At 32.8% G+C, this 24,455-nt stretch overlaps 4 protein-coding genes across 11 annotated transcripts; 2 read left to right on the top strand and 2 right to left on the bottom strand.

The window, feature by feature from the left end:
• Positions 1-578: 578 nt before the first annotated feature.
• LOC105633049 (Cytochrome C1 family) lies at positions 579-4,984 on the bottom strand. 4 transcript variants are annotated; one of them, XM_012215566.4, is made up of 8 exons: positions 4,830-4,984; positions 3,225-3,310; positions 2,743-2,963; positions 2,146-2,425; positions 1,994-2,065; positions 1,374-1,490; positions 1,176-1,241; positions 579-1,092 (listed from the first exon to the last, which is right to left on the bottom strand). In XM_012215566.4, the coding sequence occupies exons 2-8, from the start codon at positions 3,282-3,284 to the stop codon at positions 976-978; spliced, it is 933 nt and encodes a 310-aa protein (XP_012070956.1). In that variant the 5' UTR covers positions 3,285-3,310; positions 4,830-4,984; the 3' UTR covers positions 579-975. The 4 variants fall into 4 exon arrangements, with proteins under 4 accessions (XP_012070956.1, XP_012070965.1, XP_012070973.1 ...); XM_012215575.4 differs by having other exon boundaries at positions 3,225-3,305; positions 4,830-4,969; XM_012215583.3 differs by having other exon boundaries at positions 3,225-3,318; positions 4,830-4,912.
• Positions 4,985-5,769: 785 nt separating this feature from the next.
• Positions 5,770-8,462, top strand: LOC105633039 (kelch repeat-containing protein At3g27220). The gene is made up of 7 exons (XM_012215554.4): positions 5,770-6,091; positions 6,415-6,603; positions 6,779-7,008; positions 7,340-7,510; positions 7,624-7,729; positions 7,840-8,046; positions 8,157-8,462. The coding sequence occupies exons 1-7, from the start codon at positions 5,891-5,893 to the stop codon at positions 8,319-8,321; spliced, it is 1,269 nt and encodes a 422-aa protein (XP_012070944.1). The 5' UTR covers positions 5,770-5,890; the 3' UTR covers positions 8,322-8,462.
• Positions 8,463-8,605: 143 nt separating this feature from the next.
• LOC105633026 (Rubisco methyltransferase family protein) lies at positions 8,606-15,812 on the bottom strand. Of its 3 annotated transcripts, none has more exons than XR_016318762.1 (13): positions 15,151-15,812; positions 15,000-15,075; positions 14,181-14,386; positions 13,952-14,038; positions 13,710-13,802; positions 12,728-12,882; positions 12,556-12,640; positions 12,384-12,470; positions 12,183-12,302; positions 11,645-11,746; positions 11,388-11,569; positions 11,171-11,261; positions 8,606-9,083 (listed from the first exon to the last, which is right to left on the bottom strand). XR_016318762.1 is itself a non-coding variant. In XM_089716104.1 (12 exons), exons 1-11 carry the CDS (start codon positions 15,529-15,531, stop codon positions 11,402-11,404), a joined length of 1,560 nt encoding a protein of 519 aa, XP_089572230.1. In that variant the 5' UTR covers positions 15,532-15,812; the 3' UTR covers positions 8,606-9,083; positions 11,388-11,401. The 3 variants fall into 3 exon arrangements, 1 of the variants encoding a protein (XP_089572230.1); XR_016318763.1 differs by having other exon boundaries at positions 11,171-11,263; positions 11,391-11,569; XM_089716104.1 differs by lacking the exon at positions 11,171-11,261.
• A 4,452-nt stretch (positions 15,813-20,264) lies between these two features.
• LOC105634492 (4-coumarate--CoA ligase-like 9) lies at positions 20,265-24,204 on the top strand. 3 transcript variants are annotated; one of them, XM_089715842.1, is made up of 6 exons: positions 20,265-21,366; positions 21,991-22,180; positions 22,592-22,737; positions 22,803-22,870; positions 23,588-23,690; positions 23,857-24,204. In XM_089715842.1, exons 1-6 carry the CDS (start codon positions 20,371-20,373, stop codon positions 23,983-23,985), a joined length of 1,632 nt encoding a protein of 543 aa, XP_089571968.1. In that variant the 5' UTR covers positions 20,265-20,370; the 3' UTR covers positions 23,986-24,204. The 3 variants fall into 3 exon arrangements, with proteins under 3 accessions (XP_089571968.1, XP_012072748.1, XP_089571969.1); XM_012217358.4 differs by having other exon boundaries at positions 20,266-21,366; positions 23,860-24,204; XM_089715843.1 differs by lacking the exons at positions 23,588-23,690; positions 23,857-24,204 and having other exon boundaries at positions 20,266-21,366; positions 22,786-22,870.
• The last annotated feature ends 251 nt before the right edge of the window (positions 24,205-24,455 follow it).

Raw genomic sequence — 24,455 nt, 5'->3', positions numbered from 1 at the left:
CGTCCTCTCTCCTTTTATAAATAATAAGGGATTACTGTGCTTGGGAAAGGGAGACTGTTACTATTTATTTATTTTCTCTTTATTTTTCACTCTAAATATTAATTTTATAAAATTAAAATTTTTAATTCCCAGGGGGAAAGGGATTACTGTGCTTTTGATTACTAATTCCAATTGAACTTACTTACGTGTGGACTTGAGCATAATAATTCTCCATCCAGTATTACTTATGTGACTAAAGACTGATTTATATGGGGATTGGACGCAGTGGGTTGAGATGAAGGCTTCGAGATATACCTATAAACATGACAAATTTTAGGTTAAAGACTTAAAATTAGTGATTTGACTCTCTGATTTTATAATAGCATTACGATTCATATCAAGTTTCAAAAATTTAAATATATAATAATTTTAAAATAAATCATTTTAAATATACACCCAACATTTTGAAATTCCAAAATTTCAAGCAAATAAATGAATCCAATCACAGCATATAAATTAATTTCACAAATACAATTCATATTCAGAGAAATTTCAATAATTCCTCCGCCTTTTTTTTATTGCAGTAAACAACAAAACAATTGATATAAATAATGTCACAAAATAACTTATTTCAACGGCAGGTTATACCATCCATCGAAGGTGAAAATACCCTCTCAAATTTTATATGTTGTTCGCATTAATGAAGCAGAATCTGGATTGTAGTACTGAGAAGAGTAATCAAACCAGAAGAATATATCACTTCAGAGAAAAAAAAGAAAAAAATCTAACAAAAATTCATGCAAGGGACAAAAACATAATTTGTTGTGTAAGGAGTAGCTTATTTTCTTCCTCAATTTAACAAAGAAACAGGACTCTTCAGGTCAACTCCATTACAATATGTCCACCAATTTGCCATGGCTTTCCGACAAAATAATTATTGCCATTGCCAATCCAAGTCCTCCCATAAGCATTACAGTGAGATAAACTGGTTGGAAGCTAGTTGACAACATCGAGAACAAGCCTGCGTGACTTGAGAACTGACCACTTCAAGCGCCGGTAATACGCTGCCTGAAGTAATGCCAGTGAGAGTACAAATATCCACTTAAAACCCATCTGCATCAGAAGGCATGTCAAGTCAGGCACGAAAAAATTTAATGATATTAGGCTATGAAAATAGGACTTGAAGCCACAAATACCAATTTCCTTTCTTCCATTTCTGGTTCTGCAGCCCATGATAAAAATGATACAACATCTTTTCCCATCTGCACAACAAAGGCACAAACAATGTTGAAGAGACTGAGCTCTATATGCAACCTCAGGGTTGAGAACAACTTTAATCTTTGAAGCTACGTGCCTCTTCTCACGCAAAAGTAACAAATAAAAGGAAAACAAACCTGTGCTTCTGTTGCAGGCGTACCATCTTCATACTCAACAGCACCGTCATTCAACATTTTAGGCATGGCAATAGCTCCTCCAGGAAAGTAAGGATTGTAATGCAATCCCTCCCTGATCTAAAGTATCCATTGTTTATTTTACGTAAGAAAGAGGAACGCATATTCATCAGAAAACAGAACCATGGACTCTATAGCATAAAATGAAAGCAAGATAAATCTAATTTCCACAGGCACAAACAAGTTTCCCACTGTTATACTTAAGGCATTATTAACTATGCAACTTTAAGAGTAAGAATTAATAGTTTGCAGACTAGCAGGAAAACCTATCCCAGACCAGCCATCATTCCTCCAAACAAAATGGATTTTCCCACCAATTAAAACTGTTACACATGAAAAGGGAAGAATGGAATGTTTAATGCATCATCAAAAAAGCTTTTTCTTGGAATTTAACCCATGCAGGTAATCTACCAACAAACAATACCCACACAAGAAACTATATTACCTTATCAAGAAAGGTACTTAGATACAATTGAAATCTGTATTTTTCCACCAAGTTATTAAGGTAAATTTGTATGTTGTGTACAAATCATGTAGTAAAAGAGACTCGGAATAGAACTTACAGAAACACCAGCAGGAGGGTCACGGTATCCTGTTAAGAGAGCGAAAACATAGTTCTGACCATTGTGACGAGCCTGCAAGAACAAAGAATAAGAAATCTCTAAAATATAATTCAGATCTTCAAAAAACATATAACAGGGAGTTGCGCATTTACTTTCGTAATAAGACTTAGATCAGGAGGATAGGCCCCTCCATTAGCAAATCTAGCTGCTTGTTCATTTGCATATGGCTGAGGAAACCGATCACTGAGTTTACCAGGACGGGTAAACATCTCGCCCTCATCATTAGGCCCATCAACCACCTCAATCTCAGCTGCCATAGCTTTCACCTCATCTTCTGTGTATGCAACACCCACTAAATCACGATATGATATCAAAGACATAGAGTGGCAAGATGCACACACTTGTGTGTAAACTTGGTGGCCACGACGAATCCTGCAGATACAAAATTATGCCATTAGACACCACATATTATCTGCAACAGTGATACAGATACACCTGTCGAAAAAATTTTGTTCTCCAAATAATATCCAAGCTTCGCAGAGTATGATATGTATACCATAAACAACTATTCCACTACTAAGAACAGATACATTGACTCAGATTAAGAAAGCATCGCCAGTGATTATGGGAAAGACATTTTTGCGTATGATTTGAATCAAAGCTTAGTCATTAGCACTTTGTGAAAATTGATGGATTGTATGCTTAAGCACAAAGTCTATGGCAAAAGATGTTAAAATCATACTACTCACGAAGCATGGTCATATGAACTAAGGATGCCTTTGTGAGGCCAAGGATAGTTTGGACACTCTAATCCATGTTCAGCCTCGTCGGCAGATGCTACCGTTGCAAAACTCAGAATCCCTGAAAGACCAGCTCCAAGGAGTGCAAAAGTTCTCAAGGACTTCATACCCGCAGATCCAGCATCTTCATGAACTTTCTTTGAAGTAAAGATGGATAAAAATGGAGAAGCCTGCAGAAAAATGTGCAAACGTTTAGCAAAGAGAAATTCCACTCCCAATATGCAAACTGAGAAGGTGCATACAAAGCAGCACCACTGTTTTCACATGGCAGAATCAAAATCAAGAAATTAAGATATAAAATGGTGACCATGGATCTGGAGAATCATTTCCATGTGATCTCACTTAGATAAACATATATAAAAACAGCTATTTTGAGGAAGCACATAAAACCAAGATTTAAAAATCAGAATGGAAGGGGGAAGAACCCTTACAGCAGTGTGTGACTGAAGTTTTCTCCTCAAAAGCTGGTGGATCATTCCTCCTCCAGCCATTTTGGTAAATATTTCTGTTGACTTCACTAAAAAACTACATATCATTAACAACTATAAATGAAGATTAAAAAAAAAAAAAGTCAAGAAGTACAATGTGCAATTTTGAGATGTGAGAATTTGACTTAAACCATGAATCTACCCAGACACACCCACAAGATTTCAGGGATCTGGAGTGAGTTTATATCCCTAAACCAAAGAATTATCACACAAAATGTTATTTAAAACAACTAAACATGCAAAATATAAAGGCAGACAAATGAGGATTCAGTTGAGAGTTTATTGTGTATGGCTAAGGGTCATTGTCAGATATTTCAAGCTTGTTAATAAGAGCATCAAATTTGGGTGAAGCATTTGCATACACACCTTAAGATAAATACAAAACCAGGCCAAACCCATTGCCACCCCTTAGCTCAATGGTAACTTTACTATAAAGGTACAAAATTTGATCTGATGAATGTTATGAAATTAAGCATAAAAAGATATTCAAAAGCAGTACAACACTCATTGTAAGTAAAAAATCAAGATTATTCTTATTAAGTTTTTCTCAAACATAGTGATGGTTTGAAAGAAAACATAATGAACAACTAAACATTGTATTTAAACATTTATAAATTCTAAATTCTGCTTGCATAACAGGACATCAATAAAACATAAAATTTCCACATTCCAAAACAGCAAACAACAAAAACTTTTAGTTTATCCAGCCCAAATTTTTATTTCACAAGAATCAATTTCCGAAATTAGACTATTTAACTATTTCAAATATCAGAATAAAACAAACATGACTAGCAAATGGATAGGAAATTTCACTAGTGTTTGCTTCAGCAGAAACAAATTATCCCCAGGGAAAAAAAAAAAGATAAATAGAAACATATAGAAGAATCTGAATGCATAACCACAAAATTAAAACCTGAACACGTCTCCAACTACAGTGACATAAAAATTGTAACTTCTTTTCACCCTAAAAAAAAGAAAAGAAAAGAAAAACAAAACAACCTTATTTACTTTCTCCAGCCCTCTCTTTTAGTTTATATCATAACAATGAATTTCCTCCAAAAAAAAAAAAAAAAAAAAAAAACACGGCCAAGAAATAACCATCAATACAAAATTGTGCATGCTTTTAGCTCTACAGGCCACAGAACAACATGCACCGACAAAATCAGACACACAAATGAACACCAAAATACCAAACTATTATTAGCAAATATCCGCCCACTAAAAATTAGAAAATTATCAAATAACAAAACGCACAAACCTAAAACCCAACCTTCCAACCAAATCACAAAAATATAAACTGCATTTTCTCGAAAAGAAAAAATGGAAAGCTAAAAAACATTTAACTGAACTAGAAACTAATACAACGATCGTACATGGTCTTTGAATAAATTAGCGCCCAATACACAAGCGAAGCCGATAAACAATTATTAACATATACACATTGAAGAGCGCGGAAACCCTAATAAGATTTATAGATCAAAAAAAGAAAAAAAAAAAAAGAAAAGGGAAAATAGGATCAAGTGAAAAGGAAATGGGCAGAGAACTTACGGGAAGAGATTGGAGCAGGAAGCGGTCAAAAGGAGCAGCCGCAGCTCTCAGAGATCCAAAATGTATAACACAACACAACTACAAACTCGACGACTGGTATAACGAGAGAAATTCTCCTTACTATCAACTTTCACCTGTAAATTTTGTGGGCTGGGCTGGGCAGCATACTGGATCAAAAATAATACTAATATTTGTATTTGCGGAGCCCAAATCTGATTCGAGGCTCAATTTTTTTTTTTTTTTAATTTTTTTTAAGGATGCCAGGGCTCAAATTTATCACATCATAAATTAGACGGTAAAATATAATTGGTTCTTTAATTATATCTAAATTCAGTTAAATATATATATATATGAATTAACACTTAATTCCCTCTATTTTTTAAATAGTTATGACATCTGTAATTTTTAATTTGACTCACCGTTAAATTCTTTTGTTTAAACAATTACATATTACTTTGAACCTTTTGGAGTGTATAAATGGCATTTCGGTAGCCGCAAGTCTTAAATTAATGTTTTGTTGAAACTAAATTTTAAATTAATGTTTTGTTGAAACTAAACCGATCGAGTAAGTGTAGAAATCTAATGAAACTAGCCAATTTAGTCAAAAACAATTCGAACTTATTTAGAAAATAATTATTTCGTAGCAAGCGAACTAAATATTAAAAATTAAAGTTATAGAAAATTAAAAATCAAATAAACGATTTTTTTTTTTTTTTTCAAAGTGTGCTCACCCGTAATGAGTCACACTTGGATGGAATGTGTAATATTTTTAAATGGTAGCGAGTAAAAGTAGCATAATTAATTCTTAAAAATAAAGGGAGGGACTCATACATTAATTTAAATACAATTTAAGTATCAATTACTATATTTTACCTAAATCATGCAAGGGAAACAGAAGCACATGTGGATGCTAATTAAAAACCATTGGCGCCTATCTATTTTCCCATAATCCATCAAACACAATTCTTTTCTGTCTTCCCAATCAAAGACTGCATCTTTCTATTCCCCTTTTCTATATAAAGAAAAATGGTTAACTCATGGTTTCTTAAATCTGTACAAAAATGGCCAGATTAGGACACAGCAGCAAACATCTTTCGAAAAAATTCGTATTTCTGTTATCTTGTGCAACTCTTTTAGGGGTTGCTTTCGTTGCAGATGTCTTTTGGTCGACCTTATTGTCCTCTATTTCTTCTGCTTATCAACCCATTAACAAATCTGTCAATATTTTAGTACCCAATGCCACCATCAACAAGGACGATCAGGTTCATGTTCTAATTCACCTCTTGCTTTGCATTCGTTTTGTCTTATTATTTTAGTTTCCTTAATGTGATATAAAATGGACTTTTCTTGTCTGGTTTCTGAGAAAACAAATGGGAAGCATAAAAATTTCTTCTTTTAAGTGATTATGAAAAATTCCTTCTGAACTAATTCAAAGGGGAAGTCTGTTTTGAGATTAAAAAACCAAATGACGGTTTTTTTTTTTTTTTTTTTATGATTAGGGTTTATGTTTCTCATGAATTAATTCTTGGTTTATAGTGTAAAAGTTAAGTATACCTCATTTGGTAGTTATTACTTCTCGTTGTAGAAAGAAGCTGTTAAAGTTAAAAAGGACCGTCTTGCTGAGACATCATTGCCAGCAACTTTTGCTGATCTGCCAGCACCAGAGTTAGAATGGGAGCAAATGCCATCAGCACCAGTGCCTCGCCTTGATGGCTATGCAGTACAGGTCAAGAACCTTTTATATGTATTTGCAGGATATGGCACTATTGACTATGTGAGTATCTTTAACCCATTGCCACTTCTACATGTTCTCAACTGTACTAATTTGTTAAACTAATTTGATTTTACGCATTTATTCCTCTTCTTCTTCTTTCTTTCCCGCCCTCTGTTGATCAATTTTTATGTCTTATTGGTGCATTCTCTTGTTGTTCAATTTTTATGGCTTATAGGTGCACTCTCATGTTGATGTATATAATTTTACTGATAATACATGGGGAGGGAGGTTTGACATCCCAAAAGACATGGCGCATTCGCACCTGGGGATAGCAACCGATGGAAGATACATATATATTGTCTCAGGACAATATGGTCCTCAATGCAGAACAGCTGTAACTCATACTTTTTCATTGGACACAGAAACAAAAAAATGGCAAAGCATGCCTTCGTTGCCAGCACCAAGGTATGTGACTTGATTGTCATCAGGGTATGTGTGAAATGTGTTACATTTTTATATTTACAATCTGAAAATCAAATTTATACTATAGTACTTGTCTAATCTGAAAAAGAAAAATATAAGATGATAGTTATAATGGGGAAAGACCAAAGATCTGTATTCTAGATAGGTTGGCATTGGCATGTGGGAACATGAAAGAGTTAATCTGACTGCTAGAAGAACAAGGCTGTGTCTATTGCATATGTATTAAACAGTAGCAGAGTTTTATCAATAGCTGAATTGTTGTAGACTGAAGCCATTTAGTTGATGATGCATGAACTAACAAGAGCATGTTCAGGTATGCTCCTGCAACTCAATTATGGAGAGGAAGGCTCCATGTAATGGGTGGCAGCAAGGAAAATCGCCACACACCTGGATTGGATCACTGGAGTATTGCAGTAAAGGATGGCAAGGCATTGGAGAAGGAATGGCGAACTGAAGTACCCATTCCCCGTGGAGGGCCGCATAGGTCTGTTAACTTTCATCATTCTTATTCTGCTATAGGAAATATTCAATTTGGAGGATTAAAACTTTTCTGCTAACTGAAATATTGTGAATTTTTTTAATGTTCTCTAATAATAGGGCTTGTATACTGGTGAATGATCGGCTATTTGTAATTGGGGGTCAGGAGGGTGATTTTATGCCAAAACCTGGTTCGCCAATTTTCAAGTGCTCTCGAAGGCATGAGGTAAATGAACTAATTATTTTCTACATTATTAGATTGGCATTTAGCAGACAATGTTATTGTCAAGTTGGAGGCATGCTCACACGTAGCCTATAAATTCTTCACTGTTTCAGGTTGTTTATAGTGATGTTTATATGCTAGACAGTGAAATGAAGTGGAAAGTTTTACCTTCAATGCCGAAACCCAATTCCCATATCGAGTGTGCTTGGGTCATCGTCAACAATTCAATCATCATCACTGGAGGTACAACAGAAAAGCATCCTGTGACCAAAAGGATGATCTTGGTTGGGGAGGTGTTCCAATTTCATCTGGATACACTGGTATTAGTCTTCTCCTGTTACTTCCGTACTAACATAGGGCGTTTTCTGATGTACATGATATAAACTTCTCTATGATCAATGAAAGAACTGTCATCTGTTTCATACTGCAGACATGGTCAGTGATCGGAAAGCTTCCGTACCGCATAAAAACTACCCTTGCTGGATTTTGGGATGGATGGCTATATTTTACGTCTGGACAGAGGGACAGAGGACCAGATAACCCACAACCACAGAAAGTTATTGGAGAAATGTGGAGAACCAAATTGCATTTGTAATCCAATTTTTGGCTCCTTAACCTCTATAATGACTTCAAGGAATTTAATTGTAATTAACTCGGTTTGATTCTTTTTTTTCCCCCTTCATTTAAGGGAAGACTGGTGAAATTTGAGATTACTTTCCACTTGCTACTTTATTCAGCTTTAAATACAATTTTTGAAGAGCAACAATTATAGCCAAAAAGATAGGGACACTGATTGCAAATTTGTGCAACTTAAAGTATCAATAAAGAGCTTAAGGTATAGTCTTAATGGATAAGCATTGATCAGCCCATGATTATCACTTTATAAGTGGAGACTTTCCCAATATCTGCATTGTATGGTTGTCACAACTAAAATGCAAGGGAAACTGTACATAAACTATAGCATGCCTTTACAAAGATCATGCAAAATATTCAAACAGGAGCAGATTGAAGACTAACAAGTACAAATTACGAAAAAAACAAATCTGTCTCCGTGGCAAAATCAATTCTTTATGTACAATTTTGTGAACATTTCATGAATATCAAACAAACTATCCATAGAATGAGCTCCATTGGTCTGCCTTCTGTATCTCAATTCTTTCTTTTCCAGAATGACCCATATAACTGACCCCCAGATGCGATGGAATAAAAGTGTGAATATAGATTGATGGACTCAGAAGGTAAGGGTTAATCAATTCCAATTACTTGAATGGAACATGAAAGAGAGACTATCACTCTTAAAAGGCCTGTCTATCTCTTACTTCATCCATGCATTAAGCAGTAATGAAGTCAAATGTACCTGCAAAACAGAAAAAAAAGCTTATCGATTACTAAAGTAATGCTGACTAATCATGATTAAGCCATCAGGAATACTTTTGAATAGGGTACACTTTCAAGTGAATATAACCCTTGCATTCAGGGGTAAGAATCCTTGACGGCATGTATTAAAAGAAATGTGCATTACCCAAATATATCTCTCATTTTCAAGCAACTTCCTAACACCCGAGAACAAAGAATGAACCACAAATGTTAGCCTGTATTCCAACAAATCCTTAAGTATGTTTTTATTCTTTTTACCAATCCAGTGAGGAATCTGTTTAAAGCCAAAAGTCAAAATTATAGGAAAGTAAAACAAGAGCAACAGAAAAGATAGGAGAAGGAAATTTATTTTCTTCACATATTGCAGACAACTTGAGTTCCTCATGGAATCCACTTTATCAGTGCTCTAAAATATAATATGCACCATTTCACGTGTATGAAAAAAAAAAATACAATAGTAAGATTAGAGCATGATTTGAAGCTTAATAATTCATTTACTAACTCCATTCACCACAGTCCAAGAAGAACCAATTTAGGCTTCCAACTTTAGTCAACATTGGCTCTTTTAAAATATAATTTTCATCTTTCACTTGTTTGTTTCTAACATCACTTCTTTAATTAAAACACTGAGTAAATATGATCTGACAATTAATTATATTTATAAGGGAAAATTATTATTTCGTCCCTGAGGTTTTACATAATTATTTAAATAGTCCTCGACATTTATAAATATATTTATAACATCCCTGAGGTTTAATACCGTCATATTAATTGGTCCTTCTGTCAAAAAGATACATTTTTTCTGTTAATTTTGAGAAGAAAAGACGAAATTATCCTTTCGAAAAATAATTATTTCGTCCCTGAGGTTTACCATAATTATTAAGTAATCCCCTACATTTATACAAATATTTATAACGTCTCTGAAGTTTACTTCCGTCATACTAATTGGTCCTTCCATAAAAAAAATACACTTTTTCCGTTAATTTTGAGTGGAAAAGACGAAATTATCCTTTATAAGTTTTCATTGACATTATTATTAATCTATTTCCTCTAAAATACCTAAAACTCACATTTTCACCATCTTCCTCAACCCAACGCGGTCTTCATTGCCACCACCGTGTCAATGAAAACTATCATCTCCATAACCAGATCACCACCAAAACTAAAACCCAACATCCAAACTCAATCAAGCCATCATCACCCTTCATCCATTTATCTCTCTCTCCTTGATTAGAGAATTTAGGTTAGTTTAGTCATTCTATTAAAAATTAACAGCAAAAAGTGTGTTTTTTGGACGGAAGGACCAAGTAATATGACGGAAGTAATCTCAGGAACGTTATAAATATTTGTATAAATGGCGGGGACTACTTAAATAATTATAGCAAACCTCAGCGACGAAATAATTATTTTTCCTTTTAGTTTTGTTGGTGATCTGGTTATGGAGACGATACTTGACAGAGACACGGTGGTGGCAATGAAGACCGCGTTGGGTTGAGAAAGATGGTGAAAATTTGAGTTTCAAGTATTTTAAAGGAAAGGAATTGACAATAATGTCAATGAAAACTTATAAAGGATAATTTCGTCTTTTCCGCTCAAAATTAACGGAAAAAGTGTATTTTTTTTTTATGGGAGGACCAATTAATATGACGGAAGTAAACCTCAAGGACGTTATAAATATTTGTCGGGAACTACTTAATAATTATGGCAAACCTCAGGGACGAAATAATTATTTTTCCAAAGGATAATTTCGTCTTTTCCTCTCAAAATTAACGGAAAAAATGTATTTTTTTGACGGAATGACCAATTAATATGACGGTGGCAAACCTCAGGGACGTTATAAATATATGTATACTTGTCGAGGACTACTTAAATAATTATGTAAAAACTCAGGGACGAAATAATAATTTTCCCTATTTATATTTCTAATTGGCCTTAAATCATTTGTGGGTAACAAAAATAGATTTTTATATTCCATGCAGATACATTCTACCCATTGGTTTGATTCAACAGGGCAGATTTATGGAAGCAATAACCTATTGTAACACTTGTGATTTCCATTCGACTGACCTGGTCTATATTTTCACAGTGAAACCCATTTTCCCAAGCATTGCAAAGAATTTCCACAAATTTGGCTATATCCACAAGGCAATCAATGTTTCTGCAGAAAATTTATCCAAACTAAAATTATTACAATGCACAAGCAGAGGAGAAATGATATATATATATATATATATATATATATATATATATAGAGAGAGAGAGAGAGAGAGAGAGAGAGGGGTACCTTTTTTTTTTTTTTTATTTCAAGGTAGGGGCATAAGGAGCTGGGCAAGGAGAGATAGTATGATCAGGTAGCTGGTTTATCAGATTGACTGTTAACTGCAGGCATGTATGTAGAATTTTCTTCTCCAATCTAACCAGCTGAGTAGCAACTCTTTTCTTAGGGTTCAAGTTATGATCTGCCAACTAATACAAACAACCAAGGAAGTAAGTAATTGATAAAGATTCAACAATCAACAGATCTAATTTAGCCAAAATTACCATGAACTCATCTTCACTCAAGCTAGTTGGATATCCATCCAGGCGTCTCTTGAAATAATCTACCAGCTGATCCAACACAGCTCGCTCCATACAAGGGCTCACCTATAGCAGCCAATGAAATTTTTTACTGTGGAAGAAAAGGCAATTTCCAGCAAATCATTGCATTTATCATGTTACCATATCTTTGCCGCATATCAATATATTGAAAAACGAGGGAATTAGTGAAAACTCGTCTCTTTTGGACATGGGACCTATGACTAAGTTTAGCTCATGAAGCATTTCTATGTTAGTGTAACCATGAAATGGACATCCGTACTGCACAAGGCTCCTTGCTTTATAAGAATTAAGGGAGTGTTCAGGTTATGGAAATATTAGTGTTACCACAAGTCCCAAAAAGCCTTAACTTCAACCAAAACCATGTCAGGGGTCAATAAAAAAGGAACAAATAACAATTTTTTTATAAAAATAGATTGAGATGATTCCACAGTAGCAAACAATATCCAAATGAATTATGTGATATGACTCAATAAAAACTTACCGGACAAATTGGACCTAAAGAAGAAATAACAGATTGCATCTCAGAAGGATCTGATACATAGCCCAACCGCAAATAAGGAAGTATATCTGAGATAGCTTCTTTCTCCTTTCCTACACATATCTGTAGCAGAGGCTCATCAAAAGATTCAAACAGAAGGAATCCAACAAAAACTTTCATTTCTAGAAAAATTTGAATTCATACTTGAAAAACTTGTACAGATAATTTGCCATTCCTTTGAGCAACCATTCTCTTGTCTTGATATTGAGGATCCTCAGTGTTGAGCGCTGCCTAAAGCATATAGTATATGGTGCATTAGAAACATAGCAGAGTTGGGAAAGAATATAGTAAATACTATTGCAGACATCAATCTTACCTCTACCACAATTCGGTCATAAGGATTATCTTCATCAACAAAACCATAATTTATAAGCAATTTTGAGTTAGGTTGCGGCCCACACCTGAAAACGAAATTCAATTTTATTAAAATGCAATAGCAAGGACCTGCAGAGAACAAGAGATTAGAGCAAAGTAAAACAATTGCATACCAGACAGCAATAGGTTCCCCAGCCTTGTATGGGCAATCAACCACTAGTTCAACAGCACCATCAACAGCAATTAACATTGCCTTGCAGTTGCTCTTATAAGCTAGCAAAGGGGGCCCAAGAGGAACCAGAGCAAATCTTCGAGCCAAACTGACTTTCTAAAGATAAAAAAGGACCAGATAATCACTTTCTTATTTCCAAAACAGTCAAATAAAAAAAAGGAAGGTAATAGGCACACTAAGATTGTTAAGCAAAAGAGTACTGGATTATGAGAAACCGAGCCATTTGCATTCTAATGTAAAAATCGCTGAAATGGCAACAACCAGATCCCTTGGTTTCTACAATTAATGATAGAAAGACCAAATTACTTAGCCTAGATAATTGATGGACAATGGGTCTAAGCCTATGATATTTCAGGTTTGAAATTAACTTCGAGTAAGGACACTATAAACCTACATATATGCATATAGCAGCTATACATGGTACCCCTTGTACTGTTTTTTTTTTTTTTCACCAAAGACCACTCGTTCGGTGTTTCAACCATTTAAAAATATACTTTTATGTTTTCTTTATGAAGTGTGGGCACAACTGCAAATAGAACATACACAAACAGTTAAATATTCATACCCACTAGAAAGCAGCAATCCCATTCTCATTCTATGTTGTTTTGAACCAAACTCGTGGTGTTAAGAATAAGATGTGCATGGACTAATTTATGCAAAGGTTTCTTATCAAATACACCAGTATTTGCACCTCTTGGGTTATAATATCATCTCTACCAATAAAATTTCATAGGACATGGAGGTTTTAGAATTAGATGCATGTAACAGGAGTTGTCAAGTAACAGTTGCAAAACTGTCAACCAATTGACCCAAATGCGTCCTTTGAATTAGAAAAGACACTTAAGACAGGCTTCCATATGATCAGATAACAAACTCATTCCTTCCACATTTAATAAGAATCATAGTGAGCATAACGAAATTACCTGCAAGTGCACAACACAGGACTGAATTGCAACGAAGGCTTGTTTGAAAATCTCAAAGGGAAAGGCTTCAGTGGGTATATCATATGGATATTGCTGCAAAGTGCAAATCAAGTAATCAGAAGAATGTCCCAAAAATACCAATACTCAATCTCCTTCTGAAGAAAAGGCAATTGTATAAAGAAATTTCTGACTGGTAACAATAGTGTTTTTTTCCTGTAGCAAGTTGTGGGCAAGGGTATAACCTGAAACAGAGAACCAGCCATGAACCAGACAGTATCAAGCTCATCATATTCTCTTCTAATTCCATCTGCCCTTTCAAGGATTTCAGCCTACAATCAACAACAAAATGAATGATTGAATGTATTAAACAACAGCGCATTCCACCAATGCAAAGTGTGGAATGAATACAAAAAACATTATGGTGAAAGAGCCAATAATTAAAATAACAAAGACAATACATGCCCAGAGTACCTTAGTAGGGCTACCAGTTAGGTATGCTAATTCAGATTCTGACCACAGAAGTGGAGATTCCACAGCTAGCTGGCCCCTACCTCGCTGACGGTCAAGCTCTCTTATATATGGATACCAGAAGGACTGCTTTCCTTGCTTCTTCTCATACATAAGATACAATGCCAAGCATGCCAATTCAGACAATTTGTTTGTAGTTAACAGTTCCGCTGTATGAAAGACAAAACAGAAAAAGAAACCAACAATTGAAATCAAGCTTCAAGGAAGAATAAGAATATGAGGTCAATTCTGTTACAATGATAGGCCTTATCATTCTATCAAGGAGAGACACGGTCATACACATGCACAAACATACACACTATACAGGAACTAGAATGATGAAGTATAACTTTGCATTGCAAAATGAGAGATTTGGCATATAAGACGCAAAATGGTCTGCGTTTTGAGGCGCAGACTTAAGATAGTCAAACATACCTGCCATGAATTGTTAAAGTAAGTTATTTTATATTGTCATTTAGCACTATAAGCTCAAAAGAGTATCTCATTTGTAAAAACTAATAGGACCTCAAATTCATGAACATTGATCACTGTACAAAAGGAAACCATGCAGCATAGAATGAATTGAATCTAATAGCACATGAGCAACACGTTCAAGCTCGTCTTCATCCAATTTAATATCCATAGGCCTCCAATTCACACCAAGGAATTAACAATGCATATCACAGACAAACCTCAAATGGACTGCCAAATCCAATAATAAATTTCAACCAGTGAACAACTAAAACAAATAAACCGCAATTAAAATACCAAACTGCAGCTTACCGATAGTCTCGTTTCCTAATACTCTCTCAAGCGTCACAACAAGCGAATTCGGAACTGAAAATGCCACATCGCCGGCCTGCAATCACACACCTCTAAAGCTTCAACAAACTATACAAAGAAGAAGAAAAAGAATAACAACTCAAAAATTCACCTGAAGATCCTCACTGGCGGCAACGTAATGAATAGGCCTAAGTTTGGCATCGAGCGAAGGTCTCTCTTTAAGAACCACTTTGCAAGGGGGCAATCCATTCTTGTGCATCCAAGATTTTAAATCCCCAAACTGCTCCTCTTCCTTCTTGCTCACAACTCCACTGCTAACAATAGCTCTGTGCTTTTCATCATCCTTTCGCGTATTAGATACCAGAGTCTCAGAGCTAGACGCGGAGCACAAATTCCTTTGCCGAATCGATCGAAACAAAACGGTGCGTTTAGGGATCTTGGAGTTGCGGACTGAGGTTGAAACCCTAGAGAAAACTGCCAAAGGCGCAATGCATTGGTCGCGTAATGAACCGACTTCCATGGATGGTAACATTTGGTGGAAGATAGAGGGAGAATTGGGGGAGAAATGGAGATTTTCAGCGTTGGAGTCTTGGAGATATTTTGTAAGCGTGGTTTGAGATTTGGGTCTAGTAGGGTCGAAGGTGGATAAGAAAGGCAACTGAGGTGAGTGCGAAATGATACCGATATTGTAGAACTGGATTGGAGGGAAACAAAATCTTCCTTGGCATTCAGCGACAATGTATGGATTAGGAGAAAATTTTCCTCCGCCTGAATATGTGCTTTTTCTAGATGAGTTGGTGGATGTTGGTTTTTTTTTTTTTTTTTTTTTTTTTAAGTGAATATATTTATTTTTTATTCATATATAGTTTTTATTCTAATGTATTATATGAAAAAATATATATTATACCGTTTATTGTTTTTTTAGGCCAACCGTTTATTCTATTTAAATAAGGAAAATTAAAATTTCACATAGATTAATAATTAATAATTTAGTTTTGACCATTTCTTTCCTTATTTGCCTCAAATCACTATTATCTCTCAACTTTTCATACATGGAGGAAAGAATTTTTATGCATTAATTACAAATTAACGGCCCATTTGGTTTAGCAGTTCGTACCAACTAATAATAGTTGCTATCTGGTAGTGGTAGTTGATATCGATAATGGTTAACCGATTACTATTTATATTTGGTAAAATGTAAAATGATGGCAGAGGTTGCTGTTAAAATATAAAATTAATATTAAAGACATAATTGTTTATATATATATATATATATAGATAAATTTAAAGTGAACATATTATTTTTATTTTAATATATTATATTGATAAAATAATAATTAAAAATTTTTTAAATAATATTTTAAAGAAATTATTTTTAAACAACTATAAATAAAATGATCATAAAAAATATTAACTTGAAAACAAATTATTAGCAATTATTTTTAGGAGGTTAACGAAGTGCAAAATAAATATAAATATGAATCAATATACTAAAAACTCTAAAATGGAAATAGAAGCTGATTAGGACTTCTATCGCTGATGCTGAAAATTAAATTTAAATATGATAAACAAATTAAAACCAATAGAGTCATATAATACAAATTTATGGTAAATATAAATATTAAGTTAATTAGTCGTATATGCAATTATTATTAAGCTATGATTTGGTATACATTCTGATCTCTCTTTTTATATATATAGTAATACTATTTATTTTTTATCCTGAGAAAATATTTTTCTAAAAACTATATATTTTCGTAAATATTTTTATCCAAAAAAAGACTATTCTCTATTTTGTAATATAAAAAATTAGTTGAAAGATAATAAAACCTGTCAATTTATATACTGTAACAAAAACATTTAGATTTGCGAAATTTAATATTTTCTTTAATTTATTAATAAAATATGCTAACAAATTTAAAATTAATAATTCGTGGTGGCTATCCATCCGTGATAAACGTTTGCTATCGGTGACTGTTGGTGATTGGAGTGACCAATTAAATAATTTGATTCCTAGTTAGAGCTTCACTGGGAGTGTTGCAAAAAATATAGTTGAGATTATAATTGGAAATTTATTAAATTAGTTGGAATGCATAGTCATCTTTTTGGATTTCTTTTCATTTTTGGCATCTTTTATCAAATATTGTTGAGTAGTAGGGATGACAATTTAATTCCATCCGGTAGATATCTGAGATTCCATTCGATTTTAACAGCTTTAGGTAGTGAATAAATGGATTTAAAATGGGTTCGAATAGTATTTTTACTATCTGTATCGGATTTGGATCGGATTTAGTTTAAAGACGCAGGTACCTACCCGTTACTCATTTAATAAATATTCAAAAAATATTTAAAATAATTATTTTTAAATGTAAAATTATATATACACACTTTTTAATTATAAATTAGTCCTATACTTAAGTTAAAATAACTAATTTTATAATTTTAACTAGTTTTTTATTTTCAAAAAATTAAAAAATATATTTTTAATACTAAAACAGGTTCAGATTTTTAAACAATTAATTATAATCAGATTTTAGACGGATTAATACAGTAAAAATGAATTTCTAAATAGATTTATGACAGATTCGAATACCTAGTTTATAATCGGTTTCGTATAATATATTTTAAATGGTTATCCAACCCGTTATCATACCTATTTATCAATAGCACGTGCATGTATTTTAGGCTTTAGCATATAAAATAGAAAGTAGGAATGATCCACTGAAGCTTAGGATTGTTTGAACTAAGTTGAGTTTTAACTTTTAACTAGTTTAAAATTGCCTTGTTAACAATTAAGTTTAGTTAAAATAACACAATCATCTATTTCACTCCCACTTTTTCTTGTAATTTTATTCTAAATCGATATTTATATTTGAGCACTCTAAACTTATTAACTTAATTGTAATTACATTCTAATTTGCTTTTAAAGTATGATATATATATATATCCTGAAGCAAAAAATAACGAGTTAGGACTCTTGATCAATTATTTAGATCTGTGCAGGTATTTAGGGGCCAAGAGTGAGGCAGATCAAACTTATATTGCTTATTGCACAATTATTTATTCAAACTTTCTTGGGGAAGAACTTCATTGCACTCCTTTTTTTGACGCCATGGCTTTCTTGAAGTTATGGTATCTTTATCTTTTCTGTATTTTTCTAATTGTTTGATTATGATTATTGCATTGGGTGTTTTTCCTTCCATTTAATTTCTCATTTCTCTGCATGTAAGTCCGTCTTTTCATATAAAATCTCGACCATATTATATTAGGAAGATGAGCGAGAAGGGATCTGCCTCTCAAAAAAAGAGTTTATGAAGCAGTGGCAAAGCTGCTGTTGAGCTAAGGAATTGAGAGGGGTAGGCCAAAGATAAGGAATATGCATTTGTTTTGGATATGTTCTTTATGCTGGTGTACCCCTTACATATAATTGTCATATAAGCAATTAAATTTGCTAACGGTTGGATGGCGAGTTAACCATGTGTTGTGAATTTTGCAGAGTGTATTTAATAATATTTAATAATATTGTTTATGTTTTATAGGAATAATATTTAATAATAATAATTTTATTTTATTTTATTATTAAGTAATTAAATTAAAATAATATATATTATCCATATTAAATTATTTGAATTGTAAACTTTATCTATATACTTATTTACAATAAGATACAATGTTTAAATTGTTTCAATTATTATAAAGTTTAAACCTAGATAATTAAATTATATTACTAGTTAAATTAAAAATAATATTTATCTATGATAAGATTAAATGTTTAAATTGTTTAAATTATAAACCTTATCTGAAACCTTAGATAATTAAATCATATTTTACTAATAAATTAAAAATAATATATTTTTATATATTATCCATATTGAATTATTTGAATTGTAAAATTTTATCTATATAGAATTATTTATGATAGAGAAAATATTTAAATTGTTTAAATTATAAACTTTAATTGAAACCCAAATATGACTAAATTGAATTTTTTTTAATTATTTAAAATAAGTTAATTGCATTACAATTTCCATAACACGGTAATTTAACAAACAGCCTGCGGGAAAATAAATATTTTAATAATATACTGAATACGGTTTATAAAATAAATTAACAATATGCTTTAAAAAATACAATAATAATAAAATAACTTAAAGGAAAATTTTATTTTCAATTTGTATTTATAAATTATAAAACATGAAAATAGATATTTTAATAATATAATAAGCACAATTTATAGAAAAAACTGATTTTTGATTATTTTTTATTTATATTTATAAATTATAAAACTATCAAAGCAACCTGCGTAAAGTGCGGACTTTCATCTAGTAACATCATAAAAGTGAATTAAAATACCCTACACTTATCGATTTATTGCAATTTCACTAAAAGTAAATTAAGATTGAAAATTTTTAGTTAAAATAATTTTAAAAAGCTCTATTACTGACCCAAACTTAGTCAAACACAAAACATAATATTTGAATTAAAAAGAGGAATTAATCATTTTGCCACTTTTATCCTTCAACTTATTATCTCTCTTATCACATAAGAAATTAAATGATGGTTATTGATAGTGACAAAAAAGTCACTATATTCGTCCGTTGTTTTAAGAAGTATGACCTTAAATTAGTACCCAATTCATTATTTTTATACCTTATAATTGGTTCAATTTTAAAATCAAAGATTCAATCTTGATTTATTTATGTTATATGATATTTATTTGATTTTATTATTTATTGCTCAAATACTTGGGTAATAGCACTCGTTTCTCCTTTATCGCAATGATCCATTTTGCATTTGGTTGTATCGAGTCTACTTGTAAATTATTTTAAGCAAAAGCATAACCTTAATTTGTTTGTAAGGTATAATTGCAATATAACAATAAGTTGATAGTGCATCAATTCACTTTTAGGATGCAATTGCACTGTTTAAATTGATAAATTTAGAATGTTTAAGGTACAAACGTTAATTTAAAGTAAAATTGTAACCATTTGAAAAATTCGAGATAAAATTGATGGTTAAAAATTAAACATTATTCAACTTAAATTAAATCCTTTCAGGACAAAAAATAACTTAAATTGAATAATATTATTTTACATTAGTTATTTATATAAATATATTTTAAAACAAGTATATTTATTAAAACAATATTACTATATATATGTATATATATAATTAATTAATTAATTTTTTTGAAAGGTATATAATTAATTAAATTACAACATTACATTTGCATGAACCCGCTGATCTTAACGACCGCCTCGTTTTCTACTGTTCTACGGTTATACTCGTTTCCTATGACTAAAAATCAATTATTATACAAATAACATACAAATTCCATCGACAACCATCCTCTTGTCCAGCCCGAAAGCAAATGGCCGATAATCCTCTGGTATTAGATCCAAAGAGCGGTTTCAACTGGACAACGAAAACTTTCCACAGCCTAAGACCCCCTCTTCATCTTCCTCCGGAGGACGCTCCTCTCTCAGTCGTTGACTACGTTTTCTCTCGCCAAACCAACTCGCCTTGGCGTGACGCAGTGGCTCTCATCAACTCGTCCACCGGTCACCGGATCACCTACTCTGAACTTGCCCAATTGATCAAATCTTTAGCTTCCTATCTCCATAATGTCACCAAACTCTCTAAAAACGATGTCGCTTTTGTGCTCTGTCCAAACTCAGTCAAAATTCCGATTCTCTACTTCTCTTTACTTTCACTTGGAGTTGTTATCTCTCCCGCTAACCCAGTCAGCACCGAGTCAGAGATATCCCGCCAAATCGATCTCTCAAAACCGGTCATTGCATTCGCTACGTCGGCTACTGCTCTCAAGCTTCCGAAACTGAAGCACGAGACAATCCTAATCGACTCTTCGGAGTTTGACTCACTGATGACGACATCGATTTCAACTCTTCAACAGAGAGTTATGGTTAAGCAATCTGACTTGGCGGGGATCTTGTACTCGTCGGGAACTACAGGAAAAGTCAAAGGAGTGATGTTGACTCATAGGAATCTGACGGCTGTAGTTGCAGGATTACATTCATTTGAGCCAGAGTCACAGGCGGTTGTGCTTTATCCCGTCCCGTTTTTCCACATGTATGGATTTTTCTATAGTCTTAAATCAGTGGCGTTTAGCGAGACGGTAGTGGTGATGGAAAGGTTTGATTTGAAGAAGATGTTGACGGCGGTAGAGGAGTTTAAAGTGACACAACTGGCAGTGGCCCCACCGGTGGTGGTGCAGTTGGTAAAGAGCGGTTTAGCTGACGGCTATGATATGAGGTCGCTTAAAGGAGTGGCTTGCGGTGGAGCTCCTCTTGGAAAGGATATGATTGCAGCGTTCATGGCGAGGTTTCCTGCGGTGGCGTTGTGGCAGGTTAGTGCTACTGCGAGACCCAGTTTGCTAGACCCATCAAAGGATTTTTTTATTTTTAAAGTGATAATAATTAACCAGTCAATTAAATAAAAAAAATTCTTAGTTTAGTTGGTGCGTTCAGTGTTATCTACGTTGTTGTCACGTTGTTGTTTTGCACCCAAAAAAAAAAAAAAAATGGGGTGCCACGTGAATCTGACAAATTGTTTTAAAATTTATTTATCTATAAACATGTAAATTAATTTTCTAATGCTTGATGTTAATGTTGACATTTCTGCTGCCTTAGCTACCGACTTAGGCGGGAATAAAATAAACAAAGGAAGAAAATAAATGATTCATATGCTCCAAATAAAGAATTCATATAGTTAAATTCAATTGGTTTGAGATAACTTACTCTTACTGTTGTTTGATCCTCCATTATTGTATGCCTAAATTAAGAAAATTGAGCTTAGAACAATTATAAATTCAAACAGAAATAGATGATACATAATTATTTTGCTCTACATAGATAGAAGTTAATTTGTAAATTTTGAAATTCTCAAAAAAAATTTGTAAATTTGAAATTCCTTGTCGTTTTAATACAGCTTTTATTTATACTAACGTGGACATATAAATGTTGGAATCCAGGGTTATGGATTGACAGAATCAGCAGGAGGAATCTCCCGAGCAACAGGTCCTGAAGAAATGCTGTATTGGGGTTCAGTTGGAAGGCTTAACGGAGGTATTGAAGCAAAAATTGTTAGTCCTAATACCAATGATGTTATGCCTCCAGGCAAACAAGGAGAACTTTGGATCAGAGGTCCTTTAATAATGAAAGGTAATTAGTGATAAACGAGCTGCGATAGAGCTGAGCACTCAGACTCCATGAAAATTCTTTTTTTTTTTTTTTTTTAAGAAATAAATAAAATTTGACCTAAATAAAACTCATTTCTTTTACATTGTGAGCCACTTATATATATAAAATTTAATTATATACCAATAATTTTATATGTGTTTTTATGTATAATTTTATGTGAAAATATACTAATCTAAAGATATTTATTAAACAATAATATAAAAAAATTACTTTGTAGTGTATGCTTACCCGTCAATCATTTAGAAATTATTACCGTAATTTTCAACACAAATATTTTATATTTTTTGGATAAATATATATAAATTAATATTTATAATGGTCACTGTAAATTTTTGACATGGATAAAGAATATGGCAATGATCTTCACTGCAGGTTATGTTGGTGACCCTGAAGCAACTTCTAGTGCTTTGCAATCGGATGGGTGGCTCAAAACTGGTGATGTCTGTTATATCGATGAGCAAGGTTTCGTGTTCGTGGTTGATAGGCTTAAGGAATTGATAAAATACAAAGGATATCAGGTAATCCACATTCATGAAGTATATACACATTTTTGTTTTATTTCTCAGTAAGGAATACAATGCAGGTTGCTCCTGCTGAACTAGAGCAATTGCTACAATCCCACCCTGACATAGCTGATGCTGCAGTTGTACCGTATGTATTCGACTATTCTATTTCTATTGTTTAATATGAGCTTCTTTGTCATTGATGTTGAAACTGCTTTTATGGAAAGATACTATTTGATGATGCTAATAGAAAATGTAATTTGAGAATGATTTACCATGTTTATAAGCCCGTTCACGGATCAAAACCAATAATTTTTAATCATTCACTAGAAAAAAGATAAAGTGAGAACAAATTTTCAATATTGCAATTAGTTTACTACATGGGTGGATATATAAACTAAGTCTAAACATTTTTTTTTTTTGACATGAAAGAGGAAATTTTATTAATGAACAATTTCCGATTGTACAATTTCCTCAATACAATTAGGAACAACATTCCAAACGTGAAAACTAGATTGAATACAAGCCTCTCTATAACTAAGCAATGAGCAGTTATATTCGTTTGCCTTCGAACCCATGAAATATAAATAAATTCTAACCGATTCTTAAGCCATTTGATATCTGAAATAACCCTACCTCAATCCATTTGAGTCTAAGCAAGTTTTATCCATGTAAATTTGGAGTGCTGGATAACTCTTTTGGAACTTTTTTGAACTTTAACTAGAACATTTAAAATTTATTTTAAAGACTTTGATGATTTCTAACCTACATTATCAGCGGTGTGTTTTTCTCAAACAGTGATGTTAACCACACCTTATGTATTTGTAAGTGGTAGAAATATAAATATAAAAAAATTAATTTGCAGGTCTCCTGATGAAGATAGTGGTGAGGTGCCTATGGCTTTTGTGGTGAAACAGTCCCACAGCAGCTTAAACGAGAGAGATATAATGAATTTTGTTGCTGATCAGGTACTTTTCTGAATTAATATGCACTTTTCCTTCTCAGTTTTTTGTTCTTTAAATGAGAACTGGTTTTTCAAGAAGCGCGCGCGCACACACATATATATAACCTCTCTCATCAATTCAATTCTCTAGTTGTTTGAAGTTTTGGCAACATATTTTGCTTGATTAAAAGCAGGTCGCACCTTACAAGAAAGTAAGGCGTGTAGCTTTTGTCAGCTCGATACCTAAGAGTCCAGCAGGAAAAATACTGAAGAAAGATTTAAGGAAGATGACTTTTGAATGGCCTAAATCCAGAATGTAATTATGTATTATATGGGTGTGTGTGGTGTTCAAATACGACTATTGAGCTTGTACTTTTTTTTTTGTTAATAATTAAGTTCAAATTTGTAATTTCATAGCCTATAAATAATTTTAGTAGCATTGGCTTTATTGAAATGTACATTCATGTACCAAGCACAATTCAAGAGCTAAGATTACATGGGAAAACAATTATCAAGTGTTTATAATCCATTTTTACCAAGATTGTTAGAATAATAGTTTTACTTAAGTTCCTTCTTCCTAAAAAAATTTATTTGCAAGGTATGAAATTTAAAATTTGAAATCATTATTGTTGAGAGAGCTTTATCTGAAGAAAATTACTTATCTACACTGGTGTAAGGACTAAAATAACAATTAAATAATTATCTCTATTTTATTTTATTTTCAGTAAATAGTTAAAATACCCTCATTTCTCTTTAGTTTTATACTAATTGGAATATTACTGCTAGTAGC

This window comes from Jatropha curcas, chromosome 11 (genome assembly GCF_041381405.1).
Source record: "Jatropha curcas cultivar XTBG-Jc1 chromosome 11, XTBG_Jcur_1.0, whole genome shotgun sequence".
In the NCBI taxonomy this organism is placed as follows: Eukaryota; Viridiplantae; Streptophyta; class Magnoliopsida; order Malpighiales; family Euphorbiaceae; genus Jatropha; species Jatropha curcas.
The sequence above is the reverse complement of the archived record's forward strand: the minus strand, read 5'-3'. Positions and strand labels throughout refer to the sequence as shown.